Source organism: Geotrypetes seraphini, chromosome 7, assembly GCF_902459505.1.
Source record: "Geotrypetes seraphini chromosome 7, aGeoSer1.1, whole genome shotgun sequence".
Taxonomy (NCBI): domain Eukaryota; kingdom Metazoa; phylum Chordata; class Amphibia; order Gymnophiona; family Dermophiidae; genus Geotrypetes; species Geotrypetes seraphini.
Genome location: NC_047090.1, coordinates 46,419,765 through 46,439,063, shown reverse-complemented (window position 1 = coordinate 46,439,063; position 19,299 = coordinate 46,419,765). Strand labels below are relative to the sequence as shown.

General features: G+C 42.7%; 1 protein-coding gene across 9 annotated transcripts in view; it reads left to right on the top strand.

The window, feature by feature from the left end:
- Nucleotides 1-19,299, top strand: part of DCP1B (decapping mRNA 1B) — a 113,406-nt gene that overhangs the window by 77,674 nt on the left and 16,433 nt on the right. For 8 of the 9 annotated variants that reach the window (XM_033951144.1, XM_033951142.1, XM_033951140.1 and 5 more), the window contains 4 exons: nt 2,827-2,893; nt 7,516-7,651; nt 17,120-17,248; nt 17,984-18,835. In XM_033951144.1, coding sequence (XP_033807035.1) covers nt 2,827-2,893; nt 7,516-7,651; nt 17,120-17,248; nt 17,984-18,835 — 1,184 coding nt within the window. Of the gene's footprint in view, nt 1-2,826; nt 2,894-5,128; nt 5,178-7,515; nt 7,652-17,119; nt 17,249-17,983; nt 18,836-19,299 lie in introns of those variants that run through there. The other variant, XM_033951146.1, reaches the window with a different exon arrangement.

The window sequence follows — 19,299 nt, the reverse complement described above, 5'->3', positions numbered from 1 at the left end:
AGATTGAATCTCTACTGCAGATATTGACAGATATAAGAATAGCCTTACTGGGTCAAATCAGTGGTCCATCTAGCTCAGTATCCCTTCTTCACAGTAGCCAAACCAGGTCATAAGTACCTGGTAAAATTCCAAATAGTAGCAAAATTTCATGCTACCGATTCCATGGCAAGCAGTGACTACCCCCCCTGTCTGTCTCAATAGCAGACTAAGGATTTTTTTCTAGGAACTTATACAAACCTTTTTTTTAAACCAGCTATGTTAACCACTCTTACCACATTCTCTGGTAATGTGTTCCAGAGCTTAACTATTCTCTGAGTGAAAAAAATATTTCCTTCCATTGGTTTTAAAAGTATCTCCCTCTAACTTAACATTGAGTGTAGCCTAGTCTTTGTAATTTTTGATGGAGTGAAAAATCGATCCACTTGTACCCGCTCTACACCACAAAGGATTTTGTAGACTTCAATCGTATCTCCCCTCAGCCGTCTCTTTTCCAAGCTGAAGAGTCCTAACCTTTTTAGTCTTCCCTCATACGAGAGGAATTCTTTCCCTTCTATCATCTTGGTTGTTCTTCATTGAACCTTTTCTAGTTCTTCTACATTTTTTTGAGGTATGGCAAACTAGAATTTTATGCAATATTCAACGTGAGATCACACCATGGAGTGAAAGAGGCATTATAACATTCTTAGTCTTATTTACCATCCGTTTTCTAATAATTCCTAGCATTTTGTTTGCTTTTATGGCTGCCGCCACACAGTGGGTGGAAGGTTTCAGCGTATTGTCCACAACAACACCCAGGTCTCATTCTTGGATACTGACCCCAGGGTGAACCCTAACTTCTAGCATGAGAGGCATGTCCTATAGGCAGTCAGCCGACGCCTCTCCTCCTTTCCGGCATCATGCGGCACACCCGGAATCTCACTGCGGCACACAGTTTGCGATACATGGCTTTAAAAGAGGGTTTGTTTGTTTTTGCTCCAGTACCTCTTTCACTTCACCTTTTAACCATGCCGGCTCTCATTTTCTTTTCTTTCCACCTTTGTTAATACTTGGAATACATTTGTTCTGGGCTTCCATTATGGTATTTTTAAATAACATCCACATCTGATTTACAGTCCTATCCTTTGCCACCAATCCTTTTAGCTTCTTTTTAACCATTTTCCTTATTTACTGTAGTCCTTTTGAAAATTAAATGCCGCTACAGTAGATTTCTTTAGCGACATCACTCCAGATATCGACTCAGATTTGATCACTGTTTTATGATCACTGTTTCCCAGCGGACCCAGCACAGTTACCTCCCGTACTATGCCCTGCATTCCACTAAGATTAGAGTCCTGCAACACTTTGACCTGGTCTGGAGAATATTTAGCTCCATAGGAGCCAACCCAGTAGGCAAGGACATAAGTGGAGATTGGGTGAAACATGCAAATACCACATTAATTAAAGTATTCTATAATTTACATGTGTTCAGGCTAACCAGCCATAGGGTTAGTGATAACACCTTAAATGTAGGCATATTTTTTTGCCACTTACACTATATTCTGTAAAGAAATATGAAATAGGTACTTACCCTCTTACGTTAGGCACCCTGTTACACAGACTAACCCTCATGATTTAGAAGAATATGGGGTAAGAGCTTTATTCAGGGTACCCTGCACAATCACAAATATCGCACAATCCAATATCTAGCTCTGAGATGAGCAAGGAGTTGATCAGCAAAGCAGTATTAGGAGCAAGAAAGGAATCTAGAGCTTGGAAGACACAAGGATAAAAAAGAAATGAAAGAATTGAGTTGAAGACTGAAAAAGAATTCACAAGAGAAGAAACATAAAGAGAAGATCAAGAATAAGCAGAGATAGAGGATAGATAACTGTAGACACAAAAGTTGAAAAATTGTTTTAAGTTTAGTATAGCTGATATTTTGCCCTTCCTCAAGCCTTATGGTCACCTGGATAAATGTTATACTACCAGAGAGTCTTCATCTCATTTCTTTTGGTTCTCTTTTCTCCATGCGTTTGTGTCTCCATAGCCTCTCTTTATTGTCTCGCATCTCACTTCTAGTCAACTTGTCAGCCTTTTCTCACCTCAGTGTTTTTCCATCGTGAACTCTCCTTTCACTTTTGACTCAGACCAGTGACGTAGTAAGGGAGGTAGAGGGCAGCTGCCCTGGGCACTGTCTTGGTGGGGTAACCGACATCTCTCCTCCTCTCTACCCCTTCCATGTACCTCTTGAAATGTTCACTGATGCAAGCAGAATCTTCCACCTCCTGCTCACACTGGCCTCGGTTCCCTTCTGACATTACTTCCTAGTTGTGGGACCAGGATGTGATGTCAGAAGGGAGCTGAGACTGGTGTGAGTAGGAGATGGAAGATGCTGGTTCTGCTGGCGAACATTTCAATAAAATTGTGACTCAGTCTGTCAGCTGCTCTTCCCCTCCCTGTTGGCAGCTATAGACAGGTAGTGCCTCTAGCCTAGGCTACAGAAGTTCCCTCCTCCCCCTTTAGCCCATTATTTACACACAGCTAACCAATAGGTTGCAGGAACTCCCTCTTCTTCCTGGAGCTCATTGATCAGACACAGCCAGTAGGTTGCAGGAGGAGGTGGGAGCAGTAATTGGGATACAGAAGCACTTCCTTCCTATTTTCTCCTATTGCTGTAGAGCATTGAGGTTTCTGCTCCAAATTTAATAAAGTATAGCATAGAATATTATGGGTGCTGGTACCTATGTGCTTTTCAGTTGCTTGCAAGCTCCAGAAAGAGAAAAACTATCACACAGGATCTTGTTTTCAAAATGATATTTACAGATTTTATTTGGTTGAATTTTTCAGTTTCCATATATGGAATTTGGTTCTATGTTAAGGAAGAATGCCAAAGAATTGCAGAACTCATGAAAAAGTAAGTGATAATAACAAAATTCATATTCTTTATGTATTTATATATACAGCACAATGCTTTAAATTCACTGCGTATTTCTATAGACATGTCCTACTCTGTCTAAAATATACTTTATCTATCCATAAATACAACATGTTCTCCTAGCTTTAGATTGAGTCAGCCCTAAATTTGTTTTTTAAAAAAATTATATACTGTACATGAGGGTGTTTGAAAAACTAACAGCAAATTGAATATTTTGAGATATATTTTGAGATATATATATCTGTAATTCAATTAGATACAAATTATATGTCATTTTTCTACATAATCACCCTCCTTTTCAACACACTTCTCACACCATTGCACCAATAGCTTTATTCCATTGGAAAAAAATGTTTTTGGTTGCACCTTCAGCCAGGAATGCATCGCTTCCAAATCTTTGTCCTCCCAAAACATCCTTCATGGGTCCAAACATATGATAATCAGAGGGAGTAAGATTAGGGCCATATGGAAGATGCTGTAAGATCTGAAATCTCAATCTCCAAATGGTGTCAAGAGTTGCAGTGGCCATGGGAGGGCATATGTTATCATGAAAGAGAAGAGCGCCTTTGGACAAAAGTCCTCTGTGATGGCTCCATATTTTTGGCTTCAGCTTTGCACTGTATCGGGCACTATTCACTGTTTTACCCTTTTCCAGAATTGGTCCATTCAAATTCCAGAAAAGAGTCAACAGGACCTTTCTGGGGGTGGGGTGTAGGGGGTGTTGAAACTTGAACTACTTCTTGACTGGAGATGATATGTGACGCCATTGTGAAGACTGCCTCTTACTTTCAGGCTCGTAGTGATGCACTCAGGTTTCATTCCCTGTAATGATACGTGCCAGGAACCCTTCTCCATCATTATACTGTGCCAAAAAGAATGTGGAAGTCTGCATACAAATTATCTTGTGCTCATCAGTCAGCATCCTAGGCACCCACAGTGAACACAGCTTGCGATACTTGAGAACCTCTGTGACAATGGTATGTGCATATCCGATACGTTCAATTCCCTGGCCAGAACTTCTAAAGAAATGCACCTGTTTTCACAAAAAATGGTGTCAGCATGACCCACCTTCTCGTCATTGACAGCCTTGCAGGGATGACCGAAGCATTTCTCATCAGGGATTGATGTTCGCCCATTTTTAAATGCATCTACCCACTCGTACACTCTTCTCTTGCTAATGCAGGCATCTCCATACTGTTGCAGCATTCTTCTATGAATTTCATGAGGTTTCACACCCTCTGCCCACAAAAATCTGATGACTGCTTGCTGCTCCTCTACCGTGCAAACAGCTAAGGACACTGCCATTTTGCATATGGTGCCCTACCCATTAAGCATGCCATGCAATCTATTGAGCAGTGTCGATACTTTCTATAAGAATGTATCTTCCCTGTGTGGGAGTTTGAAATGCCAGGGGTGTTCGTTTCATGAAATTCTGTCAATTTGCTGTTAATTTTTGAAATTCCCTTGTATATTTAGCTAGTACATGTAATTCTTGGGCCAAATGCTAGATTAACAGCACTAGAAGTTGGACTTTTGCTGGAGAGATACATGAGCAATTGTAGTGGAGTTATCACCTGCTGACTTCCAAAGCTAGTCCTTCCCTGGAGAGGGCAACCTCCCACCCCCATCCTCATAGAGATCACACCTTAAAAAGTTATAAACAGGATGGAGTTGGTCCAGAGGAAGGCTACTAAAATGGTCAGTGGTCTATGTCATAAGACATAGACCACTGTTTATGGTGCACAGGGCATATGAGTCTTGACAAGTGGCTTAACTTCCCCTAGCCACGAGCTGTGCAGAGGTGTCATCTACAAATTCTTCAGCTCAGCCTCCTTCCTCAATGGTCTGTACTGTCTCTCTTCAGTTTTTCCTTCTGCAAGTGAGTTGAGAAGGTGTTTTTCTAATCTGTTTGGAGTATATTTTATTACTAGTTTTTAAGCCCGTTACATTAACGGGTGCTAGCAGCCCTTCTCCCTTACTTTTACCTCCCCCCTGTCCAGTAGCACCCCTTCCCTGCATTTCTTTATTTCTTTAATTTTTTTCTTTCTGTATGTCTGTCAGTTAGCAAGATCTTACACAGTCGCTTGCACTATGCTAGATGTAATTTACTTAGATTTCAGCAAAGCCTTTGATACGGTTCCTCATAGGAGGCTCTTGAACAAACTTGAAGGGCTGAAGTTACGACCCAAAGTGGGTTAGAAACTGGCTGTCGGACAGACGTCAGAGGATGGTGGTTAATGGCAGTCGCTCGGAGGAAGGAAAGGTGAGTAGTGGAGTCCCTCAGGGTTTGGTGCTGGGGCCAATCCTGTTCAATATGTTTGTGACATTGCTGAAGGGTTAGAAGGAAAAGTTTGCCTTTTTGCAGATGATACCAAGATTTGTAACAGAGTAGACACCGAAGAGGGAGTGGAAAATATGAAAAAGGATCTGTAAAAGTTAGAGGAATGGTCTAATGTCTGGCAACTAAAATTCAATGCGAAGAAATGCAGAGTAATGCATTTGGGGATTAATAATCAGAAGGAACCGTATATGCTGAGAAGTGAGAGGCTGATATGCATGTACGGGGAGAGGGGCCTTGGGGTGATAGTGTCCGAAGATCTAAAGGTGAAAAACTGTGTGACAAGGCGGTGGCTGCTTCCGGAAAGATGCTGAGCTGTATAAAAAGAGGCGTAGCCAGTAGGAAGGTGTTGATACCCCTGAACAGGTCGTTGGTGAGGCCCTACTTGGAGTATTGTGTTCAATTTTGGAGACCGTATCTGGCGAAGGATGTAAGAAGAGTTGAAGCGGTCCAGAGGAGGGTGAAGAAAACAATAGGAGGGAGAAGCCCTCATGAAGACGTATGAGGAGAGACTGGAAGCCCTGAATATGTATACCCTAGAGGAAAGGAGGGACAGGGGAGATATGATTCAGATGTTAAAATACTTGAAGGGTATTAACGTAGAACAAAATCTTTTCCAAAGAAAGGAAAATGGTAAAACCAGAGGACATAAATTGAGGTTGAGGGGTGGTAGATTCAAGAGCAGTGTTAGGAAATTCTACTTTACGGAGAGGGTGGTGGATGCCTGGAATGCGCTCCCGAGAGAGGTGGTGGAGAGGAAAACGGTGACGGAGTTCAAAGAAGCGTGGGATGAACACAGAATATCTAGAATCAGAAAATAATAGTAAATATTGAACTAAGGCCAGTATTGGGCAGACTTGCTTGGTATGTGTCTGTATATGGCCTTATGGTTGAGGATGGGCTGGGGAGGGCTTCAATTGCTGGGAGGGTGTAGATGGGCTTGAGTGAGATTTGATGGAGACTTCGACAGTTGGAACACAAGCACAGTACCGGGTAGAGCTTTGGATTCTTGCCCAGAAATAGCTAAGAAGAAAAAATTGAAATTGAATCAGGTTGGGCAGACTGGATGGACCATTCGGATCTTTATCTGCCATCATCTACTAAGTTGCTATTACTATGTATAAGCTGCAATTAGTGCAGAAGTCACAACCTTCAGACAATGCAACACGTCAAAATGACCAGGTGTTCCTCAAGTGGCCCCTGAGATCACTGACATTACTGTTTTTGACTTTTTCCTTTGGGGGTACGTACCTCCACTATCCGCAACTATGGATGAGCTGCAGGAACGCATCACTGAAGCTATAAATGCGATCATGCCGGATATGCTTTGGACAGTCTGGTCTGAGCTCGATTATTGCATTGATGTTTGCCGAGTAACAGGTGGGACACAAATCAAGTATATGATACCATATGAAACTTTATGAGTGTTTTTGTGGGCACCCTGTATTTTAAGATTGCCTTTAATTAGTAAGAACAGTTGAAGAGGAGGTTCCAAAACCTATTTCTGAATAAATGCAAGTTTTTATTTTCAAGAATTCTATCAACTTACCTTATGAATAAATGCCTTTTAGTGTAAATTTCACACATCCTATGGTTATCTACAAAGGCAGTCTGTTTTTTATATAAACTCATTTTTGAAAGAAAATGTATTTTTAACAGATTTTGGAACACTTCTCTGCAGTTGCTTGGGGTTTTTTGTTCTTGGGGAGGGGGAATTGGGGGGAGACTAAAAGATCATGCTATGGATGTTGAGGTATTTTTTGCTTTTTCAGTTGTCACACATCAAAGATGTCCCCAGAATAGCATTATGCAAAATGAAATGGAAGTGTCTTTGGACTCTTATTTGGCTATTTTAGGGCTCCTTTTATCAAGCAGTGGTAGAGCCTTTTACAGTGGGCTGGCAAGGAAATTGCTACAACGCTCATTCAATTCCTTTGAGTATCGTAGCATTTACCTCACCAGCCTGTGAGCCGCTACTTGATAAAAAGTCATTATTACCATCCTTCAGAAAATATGATATTTTCTTTGATTCACTTTTGAAATGTTCTTCTGGATCGCCAATGTTCCAAAGAGGCTAGAACATGTTTTAGGTATAGAAAATGGTAATCTGAGATCAAGGTCCAATGTCAATTCCTGATCCAAAATATCTCTCTCTCCTTCCTCAGTCTTCTATGCCTTCTCCTATGCATCAGCTGTTTTCTTAAAAAAAAAAAAAAAAAAGCTTAAATTTTATGCCCTTGTGTATTTTGTTTCTCTACCTTAGTTTAACTCATCAAGAGCAGCTCAGAGCACAACATGGGACTGGAACAGGGGCTTCTCCATTGAGCCTGAATCCTGGTGATTCCAAAGAGGTAGATATCCTGCAGATGCTAACCAAGGCCAAAGATGAATACACCAAGGTAAGTTTTAATCTGTCTATAATATTGCTGCATTAAGTTCTTCCTGTTTATCTTTATAGATGTTGCATCTCCCTTTATGCTGCCCTGCTCTAGTTTGCAGAGCAGTGGTTTGCCAGTTTTTGTGCTGGTTGAAATTAAGGGTCCTTTTTCACTAAATGCATTCTTTTATGTCCTTTCCGGATTCCATACGCTAGGTGTTCAATTTGGGAGTTGTAGAAATCCAACACTTTTCTGAGCACATGCTCCTCCCCTCCTTAAACTGAAAGCTTGAGCTGCTGTATTTACTCAAATATAAACCGAGGTAACCTTCCCCCCCTCCAACAAAAGGAGGAAAAAAGGTTGACTAGCATATAAACCAGGGAGAGGGGGAGGAGGATGGGGGTTAATATTCAAGTGCAGTGCCCTGCCAGGCTCTGCTTCCAGTCCTCCACCCCATCCCTCCCCTGTCCTGCCAGGCTCTGCACCCAGCCCCCCCTCCCTTGTACTAGGCTCTGCACCCTGTTTGCCCTCCCTACCTGTTCTGCCAGGCTCTGTATCCAGCCCCCTCCCTTGCTCCCTCACCTGCCTCTCTCTGCACACAGACCCCTTCCTCCCTGCCCTGCCAGACTCTGTATCCATTCCCCTCCCTCCCCTGATGGTATCTATAACCAGCCTCCCTCCTTTCTGGCCTGCCAGGATCTGTACCCCCTCCCTCCTGATGCCTTACAGGTCTCCACCGAGCCTACCTTAAATCCTGGTGTTCCAGTGGTGGGCCAGGACAGGAAGGATCTCTCCCATCTCCTGCCCCAGCCAACTTTAACAATTTTTATCTCCCTCCCGCCACTCCTCCCTCCCCTGTGTACCTTTTAAATCCCTGGTGGGCTGTCCCGGCCAACTTTAAACAACTGTTATCTCCCTCCCACCCACTCTACATACCTGTTCAAGTCTCTGGTGGCCCAGCAATGAACCATGGCAGGAGCGACCTTCCTGCCCAGTATATCCAGTTTCAATTTCTGAATTTCTGCAAGCAATCCATGCAGAAGTCTTTTGCAGTTGCTGTGCTTCTTTTCTTATTTTTTGCTTAAAGTTCACTTTTTCAGTGGCTTCAGTGCCTTGAAACCCCTTTCTGGTGGTCCCCTGTGAGAGAAAAGCTTCACAGAGAAAGTCTGGTGGATCTGTGGAGCTAGCCTGCTGTGTGCCACCCTTCCTAAACTCCAGGGTCCATTCCCCTGGGAGTTTACTTGCCTGCTGACCTTGTCACGGGTTTTAAGCATAGGTTGTATGCTTCTGGAGTGATACCCACACAGGTTTCAAGGCACAGGCTGCCTTTCTGCCCCTGACAGTGTGTCGAGGATCCAACTGGCAGTACGAAGATCTAGTCATTTGGTTCCTAATCCTTTCCCTTTATTCAGCTGCTGTGTAAGTGCTAAAAGGCAGGCACTGCTGGAACTGTGAGTAAATCCTCCATTATTTCATATGTGAACTTCGGGGGTGGCTTGGTAAAAGTGTTTAAAAGCATTTTTCACAGTTTCTTTTGAATAAGGCGTCAGTAAGCGAGAGAAAGTGTGGACCATCTACATTTGTCTTTTAAATACCAGAAGCAGAATTTTATAAATGATGCGATGAGATATTGGCAACCAATGGGCATCCTTAAGGAGATGGCTCACATGATTGAATTTTCCTGCACCAGTGATAAATGTTATTCCAGTGCAATAGGTGAGACATTCTAGACCACAGTTCTTCAACCGCCGGTCTGCGGACCGGTGGCGGTCTGCAAAAAAATCTTGCCGGTCCGCAAAGGATTCAGGACCCCGCCGCAGCAAAAGCACTCCTGCCTGCCACCACCGACTCCTGCCGCGTATGTCTCCGCATCATCGAAGCGGGCCGGCCTACCAAAGGCCCCGAGGCTGCCTCATGAAACCGCGCTAAAATACTGCTTAGGGGCAGCTGTGTGCCGAAGTTAAAACACACAGAGCTGCCGCTAGCCTACATAGAGGAAACATTTGCTGGAGAGGGAAGGAGGGAAGGGAGTAGAGGTGCTCCTGGACAAGGGAGGATAAGGAGCTACTGCTGGCAGGGGAGAAGGGGAAGGGAAGGGATGAGAATTACTGTTGGATAAGGGGAGAAGGAAATGGAGAAGGGGTACTCCTGGACAAGGGAGGAGAAGGGGCTACTTCTGACAGGGGAGAAGGGGAAGGGAAGGGATGAAAATTACTGTTGGATAAGGGGAGGAGGAAAGGGAGAAGGGGTACTCCTGGACAAGGGAGGGGAAGGGGCTACTTCTGACAGGGGAGAAGGGAAAGGGAAGGGTTGAAAATTACTGTTGGATAAGGGGAGGAGGAAAGGGAGAAGGGGTACTCCTGGACAAAGGAGGGGAAGGGGCTACTGCTGACAGGGGAGAAGGGGAAGGGAAGAGAGTTACTGTTGGATAAGGGGAGGAAGAAAGGGAGAAGGTATTGCTGGACAGGGGAGGAGGAACATTGGAAGGAAACAGCTGGCAGGGAGATTAGAGGAGGGGAAGGAGTCAGGATGGAATGGAGAGAACAGATGAGGGAAAGGGGAGAGATAGAGGAATGACAAGGTAGAGAGAGATTGATGCTGGGAAGGGGGGTCAGATAAAAAATAAGGAAAGAGGGACATAGATGCTAGATCTGGTGTAGGAGAGAGGGGCATAGAAAGAACGCAGATACCATATGGGAGGGGGAGGGGTAGAGGGCAAACAGTGGATGGAAGAGGCAGATGCTGGATTGAAGAGAGTGAATAAACGATGAAAGCAGAAACCAGAGACAACAAAGGGTAGAAAAAAATAATTTTATTTCTATCTTGTGATTAGAATGTATCAGATTTAAAATATGTATCCTGCTAGAACTGATGTTAGACATAACTGGGGAGTGCAAAGCCCAGGCAGTGCATCTTTAGCTTCCAGCTGGCTTAGGGCTCTCTCTGACCAGGAGGCAGTTGCCCTAGTTGCACTCCCCCTAACACCATTCCTGCCATGTGTGACTGCGGTATTCTGTTAGCATGATATTTGTGTAGCATTCTGTAATAATTTGGCTTATTCAGTTTTCTTGATAGTAGAGGGGATATATGTGAAGGGGAGGGGAGACGGGGGTTTCGTTGATCCTTGCCCTGTATTATTTATATTTATAAAATGACAATTGTACAGAATATTGTTTCTTTATATACTTTAATAAAATATGTTCAATATAAAATCATAACTATTTGAGGCTTGTGCGGATGGGATCAAATGGTTAATGGGACCGAGCTTGCGAGGACAGGGCGGCAGTGGGGTTTTTAAAAATTTCAGTCTTATTAGTTTGCTGGTCCACAAAATAATTATTTTATTTCTGCCGGTCCATAGGTGTAAAAAGGTTGAAGAACACTGTTCTAGACCACACATGTCAAACACAAGGCCCGGGGGCTGAATCCGGTCCACCTGGCCATTTTATGTGGCCCTCCTGTGCAGCCCCAGTCCCAGTGGTGCTCCAAGCTCCTCACTTTGCTGCCTCAATATCCATTTGCAGGCCCCAGTCCCAGTGTAACAGCTAGGTTGGAGCAGGGCACTCTACACAAGTGCCTGAGGTGTCTGAGGGTGAGGAAGGATCTACACTTCTGCTAATACTAAGTATCTTTTATTAATACTAAGTAATCTGTATTTAAAAATTCATCCCGTGACTTAGCCTGTGTTTTTAGATTTTGGCCCCTTATGTGATTGACTTTGACACCCCTGTTCTAGACCATAGGTTATTTCCTACTACTCGCATGATCTGCAGGAACAATCCATTGCAGGTTTTCCACTCTGCCTCTAGTCTACATCACAGGCTAGTTTAGTGCCCTCTAGCAGTCTTTTCTTCAGCTTGTAGATGCTGCTCTCCCCATTTTATTATTTTAATTCGACGTAGTTTCGTCCCTTTCGTGGGTATTTCCGCATTTAAAATGGATTTGAAGCTCTGCCTGCTCGAGAATTCACAGACTTTGGTCTGTAGCTGACAGACCCATCCCTTCGGGGTACCTGTTAATCAGTCTGCTTAGTCTTCCTTGGAACCCAGGGCCGTCCCTGACCTAGTCTCACTCTCTGTTAAGTAGGGGGTCGAGTGCAGACTGTGTAGTGTGCTTAGGGGGCTCAGCGGTGTTCTGCAGTGTGCTGGCTACGTTTTCGTGCCTCCGCCTGCAGGACAGGATTAATTCGTCGAGGGCCCCTAGGCACACAAGTCCACTAGGTCCCCTTCCCCACCCCCTTCCACACCCCTGCAACACCCCCATTTATTTACCCATTTTCTTATTTACTTTATTTCTTTTATTTTAAAATTCAAAACAACAAAGATTACCATACCAGTGCCAGTGTACAGTTTTTCTTCTATACAACCTCCAAACATCTCTGACCAAATCCCCCCTTCCTTGAGGAAGAGATCTTCAGCTGGCAGGGCTTTGGGAAGCCCACCAATTTATATTTTGCATTTGAGTAGGAGGCATGTGGCATGGCGGAAAGAAAATTCAGTGCCCGCCATTTTATTGGACTAATGCATTTCTTAATTAGCTTTCTGAGGTTAAAACCTCTTTCTTCAGGCCAGTAAACTATACTGCCGTTACAGTATCCCTGACCTGACCTGAGGAAAGGAGTTATGGTCTATGAATTAGTAAAAAAATGTATAAAAATTAGTCCAATAAAGAGGTTCTCCTTATTTCCATTTTCTATTTATTAAAAAAAATGTATATACCGAATACAACTATGCAGTTTCCATATCACATGCATAAAATATTGTTTCCCTACGATTATAACATAGACATGTCTAAACAACATCATTAATCATCCCTGTTATAAACAGGGATAGAGCACAAATTCAATCAATTCAGAAATCAAATTTTAAATCATACATTGGTGTAAAAAAAATTCCTAAAAGGCGATTATCAACTGAAATATATCTTAGCATAAGAAGGTATTGGCAAATAATTGAGTTTTCCGCATTTTCTTAAAATTCATCCTCCCCACACAAAACCGCAGGATTCTAAGCAAGGCATTTCATAGTTCTACTGAAGCCACAGATATCATTGATGCTCTGATCCTAGCATGTATAGTCAACATTCTACCCTCCAAACTCATTTTCATCCCATTTACATCTCTAAGCTCTCTATTAATAAACGATTATCAACACAGCTACAATAATACTTTATCCTAAAGCAAAAATAAATAAATAAAACAAATACCATGCACAAAATTCCTCCACTACAAACAAATTTTCCACTCTATGCTAACTTATCTGGGTGTAAAAATCTGGAATGACCTACCAGAAGCTATCAGGAAAGAGACAAACTACACTAGATTCAGAAAAAACCTGAAGACTCACCTATTTTACAACTAACAATTTTCAGTTTCTGTATAGGATCTTTTACGTCTAAGTCCCTCCTCTTATCTCTCCACATTCTCTTCCCTTCCTTCTTTTCCCCTTCCTCTTTGATCTGTCGCCTTGAGCCTGTATAGGTATGTGCGACTCACAAATGGAAGATTAGATTAGAAATAGAATTTTTTTTCTACCTTTGTTGTCTGGTTTCTGCTTTCCTCATCTTCTCATCATTCTCTTACTTCCATCCATTGTCTGCCCTCTCCATCCAGTGTCTGCCCTCTCCTTCTTCCATGTGCCATCTTCCCTCTTTCTATTTCCCTTCAACAAACTGTCTAGCCTGTGCCCCTTCTCTTGTTTGTACATGATTCATCTCGGCTTCACCCCCTTTCCATTTTTCTGGTCTGACATCTCTATCTCCTTTCCTTTCCTTTCCTTCCCTCCCCCCTCATGCCCTAGCATCTCTCTCCTCTCCTTCTCTTCTATCTCTGTCTCTCGCTCCATGGTCTGGTATCTCCTTTCCTTCCTTTCCCTCCCTCCCTTGGTCTTGGCATCTCTCTTCCCCCAGGCCTCCTTTCCATCTGCTATTTCTTTTCTCACCTCCTTTCTTCTTCAGTGCCAAAAAGACAGACAACATTCAGCTTTCTTCAATTTTTCTGCTTCCTTCTCAAATCTGTTTACCTTTTCTTCTTCCCTTTCCTTCATGTGCAGCACATCTCCCCTCTTCCTTGCTCCCTTTCTCTCCTCCCCCTCTATATGCAGACTTCCTTCCTTCCATGTGCATTTACCCTCTCCATATGCCATATTTCCCCCTTCTCCCCATTTCTCTCTCTCTCTCTTTACCCCACCTAGCATCTTCCCCATCTCTTTTCCATCCTCTCCCCGACACCCAATTTTGGGTAGCCAGAAATCCAAGTGGGTGGGCATAAGAACCCCACCCCACAGGCAATCTACTCTTCCTCTCCCACCTGGGTGATCTGGTCTCTCAACCCCTCTGTTGCCACGACAACCCTGCTGGAAGTGTCATTGGTTTAAGGGCTCTCCAGGATGGAAGAGGCTAAGCGTAAAAGAAGTGAGGAGCGCAGGTGACCGGGAACTGCACCCGCGCTACTGCTAGGTCAGAGGGCAGCAGCAACAGCTGCTACTGCCATGAGCGCTGCCTCCAGATGGATGGTCTGAGCCAGTGTTCTGTGTGCATGCAGCTGGGAGAGTGCATGGGATTGCTGGGATTGCTGATTCGGCAACTGTTCTGTTTCAAGTGGTGCTGCTGCTCAGTCAAAGCTGCCCTCTGACATGAACCACCCAGGTGGAAACAGGAAGCTGCGTCAAAGGGGAAGCTTTTGGCTGAACACTGCCGCTGGGGGGGGGGGGGGTGCATTGCTGATTTTCTTGGGGGCTCGTCACCGTTTGAAAACAAAAAAATATGGAGTAGTCTGCTACTTGTTTCTTCACCGGGCCCCCCTGACAAGTTCAGGCCCTAGGCACGTGCCTACTGGGCCTAACCATTTATCCGGCCCTGTCCAGATGCGCATCCGGTGGTCAGCTGGGGTGGAGGCATAGTCAGACAGAGGAGTTTGACTATCAGCCCAAAGATCAGCTTGAAGGATGAATTTCCAGCAGTATGGCAATGAATTCTTATCCAGCCATTGAAAAGGCTGGGAGCAGTTACAGGCTGTGTCTTGTAACCATGAGTACAAAGTGGAGCTGACAGGCTTAAAATAGATCTCTTAAAAGTTAATTTTGAGGGGTTTTGAAGGTTTCCTAGTGTTCCTCTATGTTCCCCCACTTGAAATAAATTTTTTGTAATTTTTAAAGTTCAAGAAGGACAAATAAGATGTTAAGGAGAACAAATAATCAGCTGGCTGGGTTGAAGAGCAGAGGCGTAGGGTTAAGGATTGAAGGCTATATAAAAAATGTGAGTTTTCAGTCTGCTTTTAAACAAGGGAAGGGGTTTGATGGACAAACTCGGGTAATTTATTCCAGGCATAGGGGGCAGCTAGATGAAAGGAACGAAGTCTGGAATTGGCAGTGGAGGAGAAGGGTAAAGTTAAGAGCGGCTTATCTGAGGAATGGACTTGGACAATTGCTCATAGCATACTTCTCAGAGCAGTTTATGTAGCAGGGAAGCAAAACATGTTGGTAGACAAATTCAGCAGATTTCTTCATTTCCAAGTGTGGTCTCTGAACATGTATATCTTACATCAGATCTCCAAATGAGGTACCCTGAAAATAGATCTCTTTGCTTTCCCCCATAACATGCTTCCACTCTTCTGCTTCAGACTATATAATGCATTCGGCTGGAATCAGATAGTTTCCTACTACACTGGGAAAACAAATTTTTATATACATTCCCTCCGATACTTATTGGGAAAACCCTACTCAGACTTTGCCAAGAATGGGACAAAAGTGCCATAATCCTTATCGCCATGGTTCCCTCTTCTTCTGTAGCTCTCAACTCAGGAACCCTACAAGTTGCAATTGTTTACAACTCTTCTAACACAGAGTGAAGGTTCTCTCTTCCATCCCAACCTACCCTCATTAGCGCTCATGGCATGGTATCTCTCTCTGAGCATATAAAACCTACCCCTGTCTACTTCACTGTCTGGTGTGGCTTCCATTCCCTGAATGCTACTACTTGTCTACTTTCTTCCATTCTGGACTACCTTCTTCATCTCTCCAATTCTGGCCTGAAGCCCAACTCAGTTTGGGTTCATTTCAGTGCCATTAATGCATTTTGCTCTCCATTCATTAGATAAAAAGCCACTGTCTGTTCATCCCTTAGTCTCCAGATTCATGAAAGGACTTTACCTTACTCTAAACCACCTATCAAGGCTCCGTCTGTTGCATGGGATCTCAGCGTTGTACTATCTACATTTATGAAGTCTTCCTTTGAACCAGATTTTTTTACTTGCTTACTAAAACATCTTACCTGAAAGGTAGTTTTTCTCCTAGCCCTTGTGTCTGCACACCGAGTTGGTGAACTACAAGCACTTGCATCGAATCCACCCTATACAAGATTCTATCACGACAGAGTAGTCCTGTGGGACGCATCCCAAGTTCCTTCCTAAGGTTGTCTTGGACTTTCATCTCGATCAGTTCATAGTTCTTCCTTCTCAAAACTGCATTCTCATCCAGGTGAGACAGCTCTCCACACTTTAGACTGTAAACATGCTCTAAAATGCTACTTGGATTGCACAAAACCTCATATTATTTTTTTGTTAAAGTTTTCTATATATTAAAATTAAAGGAACATCACTTAGCTTATAGTGATCTCTTCCTCTTAAGTGATGTTCCTTCAATTTTAATATATAGAAAACTTTAAGAAAAAATAATATAAGAAAAAAATACAAAATGAGTCCTATATGAAGAATTAATAAAGGCTGGACCGACGAAGAGTATACAGCAACTGGGAGCATTCTGCCTGGTGGCGATCTGAAGGTCCATACAATAGAGAACAATATCTATGGGTAGCCCTTTGTGTGATACTAACAAGATGAAATAGTACTTGATTTAAAATTTGAAGTGACAGTACACATATCCAAGGATGACATCACCCATCTGTGAGAATCTATACCTGCTGTCCTCGGAGAACACCTGCTACAGGTAAGTAACTTACGTGTGTGTATAAATATACAAATGACTTGCACCTTAACCCCAAATTCTATAAAAAGCCCTAAAAATATTACATGCAAATTTGGGTGCATGCACAATTTAATTTAGTAACAAGCAGACTAGCAAATATTGTTGCTAAATGGTTTTAATTAAATGTTTACCTGCAATTCCAAAAAGCTATGAAAATGGGAGGGTCATGGGCAGATCGAGGGTGTTCATTGAATTTACGTCCACCTCTAAGTGTGAGGAATTACACCACATTTCAGTTGGTGCTAAGCACTATTCTGTAATCAGTGCCTAACTTTGAGTGCCATTTCTAGAATAGCGTTAAATGTTGGGCTTTTTAGACACCATTTATAGAATTCATTTCCTTGTGTGTGTGTCTACACATATAGATGTTTCTTTGTCTCTTTAAACCTTGATGTATATCCTAATTGTTTTGTTAGTCTAGATCTCACTTTAATTTATTTTTCTATATTATGAATTTCCCAATATCTTATTTTTGAACACTAATGTATTACCTTACTCTGTTTTAAAGTGCAAAACCTGTTCAGAACCAAAGCAGATGACAAGTTCCACTGCCATCTACAACAATCCCAATCTAATCAAACCAATCCCAGTGAAACCCAGTGAAAGCCAGCACAATCCAGTAGCTCATCAAAGCAAGGTAGATTGCTTCTTGTATGCTCAGTCTGCACTTCATGCACATAGTATACAAGGTAGTTTGTTGCACTTTTGTTTCTGACTTTGGGGTTTAAGAAGGGAGGGAAAGGTATGGTCCTTGAGTTGGTGGTGGTCAGACTTTGTATTAAAAAAAAAAGAATTATAAAACCAAGTCACAAGTTGACAAATGTGGTGACCTCTTTAAAACAGTTGAATTGAAGCAGAAACTCAATTAAAAAAAAAAAATCAGCTTAAAATTATATTCCTAAAATTTTTAGAAAACAGAACTGCAGTCTCGGAAGGCTCAAACAATTCAGATTTGGGGGGTATCCCTAATGAATATTCATGTAAAAGATTTGTGTAAACTGCCTCCATTGTATGCACATATCTCATACATATTCATTAGTGATATCTTGAAAACTTGACTGATTTGTGTCCCTCCAGAATTGCAGTTAAGCACGCCTGATTATAGTGTAGCTGGAACAGTGTGAAACTGCCTCAATTTGTGTAATGTAGATTTTAATAAAATCTATTCTAGCTGACCATAAATTTTAATAGTAAATTATTTACATTCTGGTTGTAATACATATGTCCTAAGTAAAATTACCAGTGATATCAACTTTTGTGTGTAGTGCATCAACCAGCCTACTACAACGTATAATCATCTACATTGAGTGCTTGAGATAGGTTAGAGTTAAAGGATCTGAATTTTCAATTACTGTTATGCTATATCCTTCAGTTCACAGACTTGGAACCACAACATTTATCTTTAATGGCACTTTTTGGAAATCAAGACAAAACCTTCAAAAATGCCACAGATCAACCATTGAAACAGCACTCCGAAAGGCCTCATATACGACAGGGTGTAGTTCGCTCACTGTCGTACGAGGAGCCTGATAGACTAGGAGCCCTGGAAAACATGCTTACTCCAGAAAAACAGCTTTGCCCAGCCATTCAGAAACTTGTGGTACGTGGAACAGATCTTCAGCCAGTTTCTGAACTCCTAGAGAATAGGCTGCCTGAAAATGATAGTATGAATGGTACAAGGGACTTTGATGAACTTTTTCAGCCTGCACCAATACAAAGTATTGTGGCTTCTCTTCAGCTGCAAGACAAAACAGGGACTCAGAGTCTGTTGCAAAAGCTGCAAGCACCACAGGAGCCTATGTCCAAACTAAATCAGAGCACAGCAGTGCCTGTCAACTGCACAGCTTCAGTCTTTAATAGAACTCCTGTAACTGTTGCAGCACCAGCAACAGAAATAAAGACAATAGCCCAGCCACAGCTTGTATATTTCAATGACACCCTTCAAACTCTCAGACCTCAGCCCCTTGGTACAGAGCACCCCAAGATTCCTAGACCTCCACTTCCTTTCTCTACCAACCAATTGACTAGTTCTGGGCTTATTTCACCACAAGAACTGTTGAACAAACTGCAGATAGTGCAACAGGAACAGCACTTCCATGGCTCCAGCAGACCTGCCCTAGCAGCAAAGTTTCCTGTAGTTGTTCAGACCACTGGCGCTCCAAAACCCTTAGACTCCTGGATAGAAAAGCAATCGAGGTCGGAAAAGCAGAATCCCCTTTTTCAGGTAATGAGTGAGTTATTTATTTATTTAGTACTTACAATTCTGAAGGTGAAAGCAGTATGCAATGTAAATTTCATTCAGGCGGAAAGGAACTCCATATTCGAATAGGGCAGCACAAATCAGCACACTTGCATTCAGAAAAAGTACTGTGCTCCCCACTCAGAGGCCCAAAGAGCCACTCATAGGACAGATTAGTTAAAGACTTGCTTAGACAGGTAAGTTTTTAAAGCTTTCTTGAAGCCAGGAAAAGTTGGGAGACTCCTGATGGATTGGGGCAGGGCATTCTACAACTTTGGAGCAACAAAGAAAAAAGCTGTGTCTGATTGCAAAGTTAACTTTTGTTTTTAAGGGTGTTTCTTTTTAGGTTTTTGCTGGCATTATTAGTGCATGAATCCTTCAAAATACCTAAAATCCCAAAAACAAACGCAGCGATTTTGCAATTAGCATGTCTTAGTAAAAAAATCCAC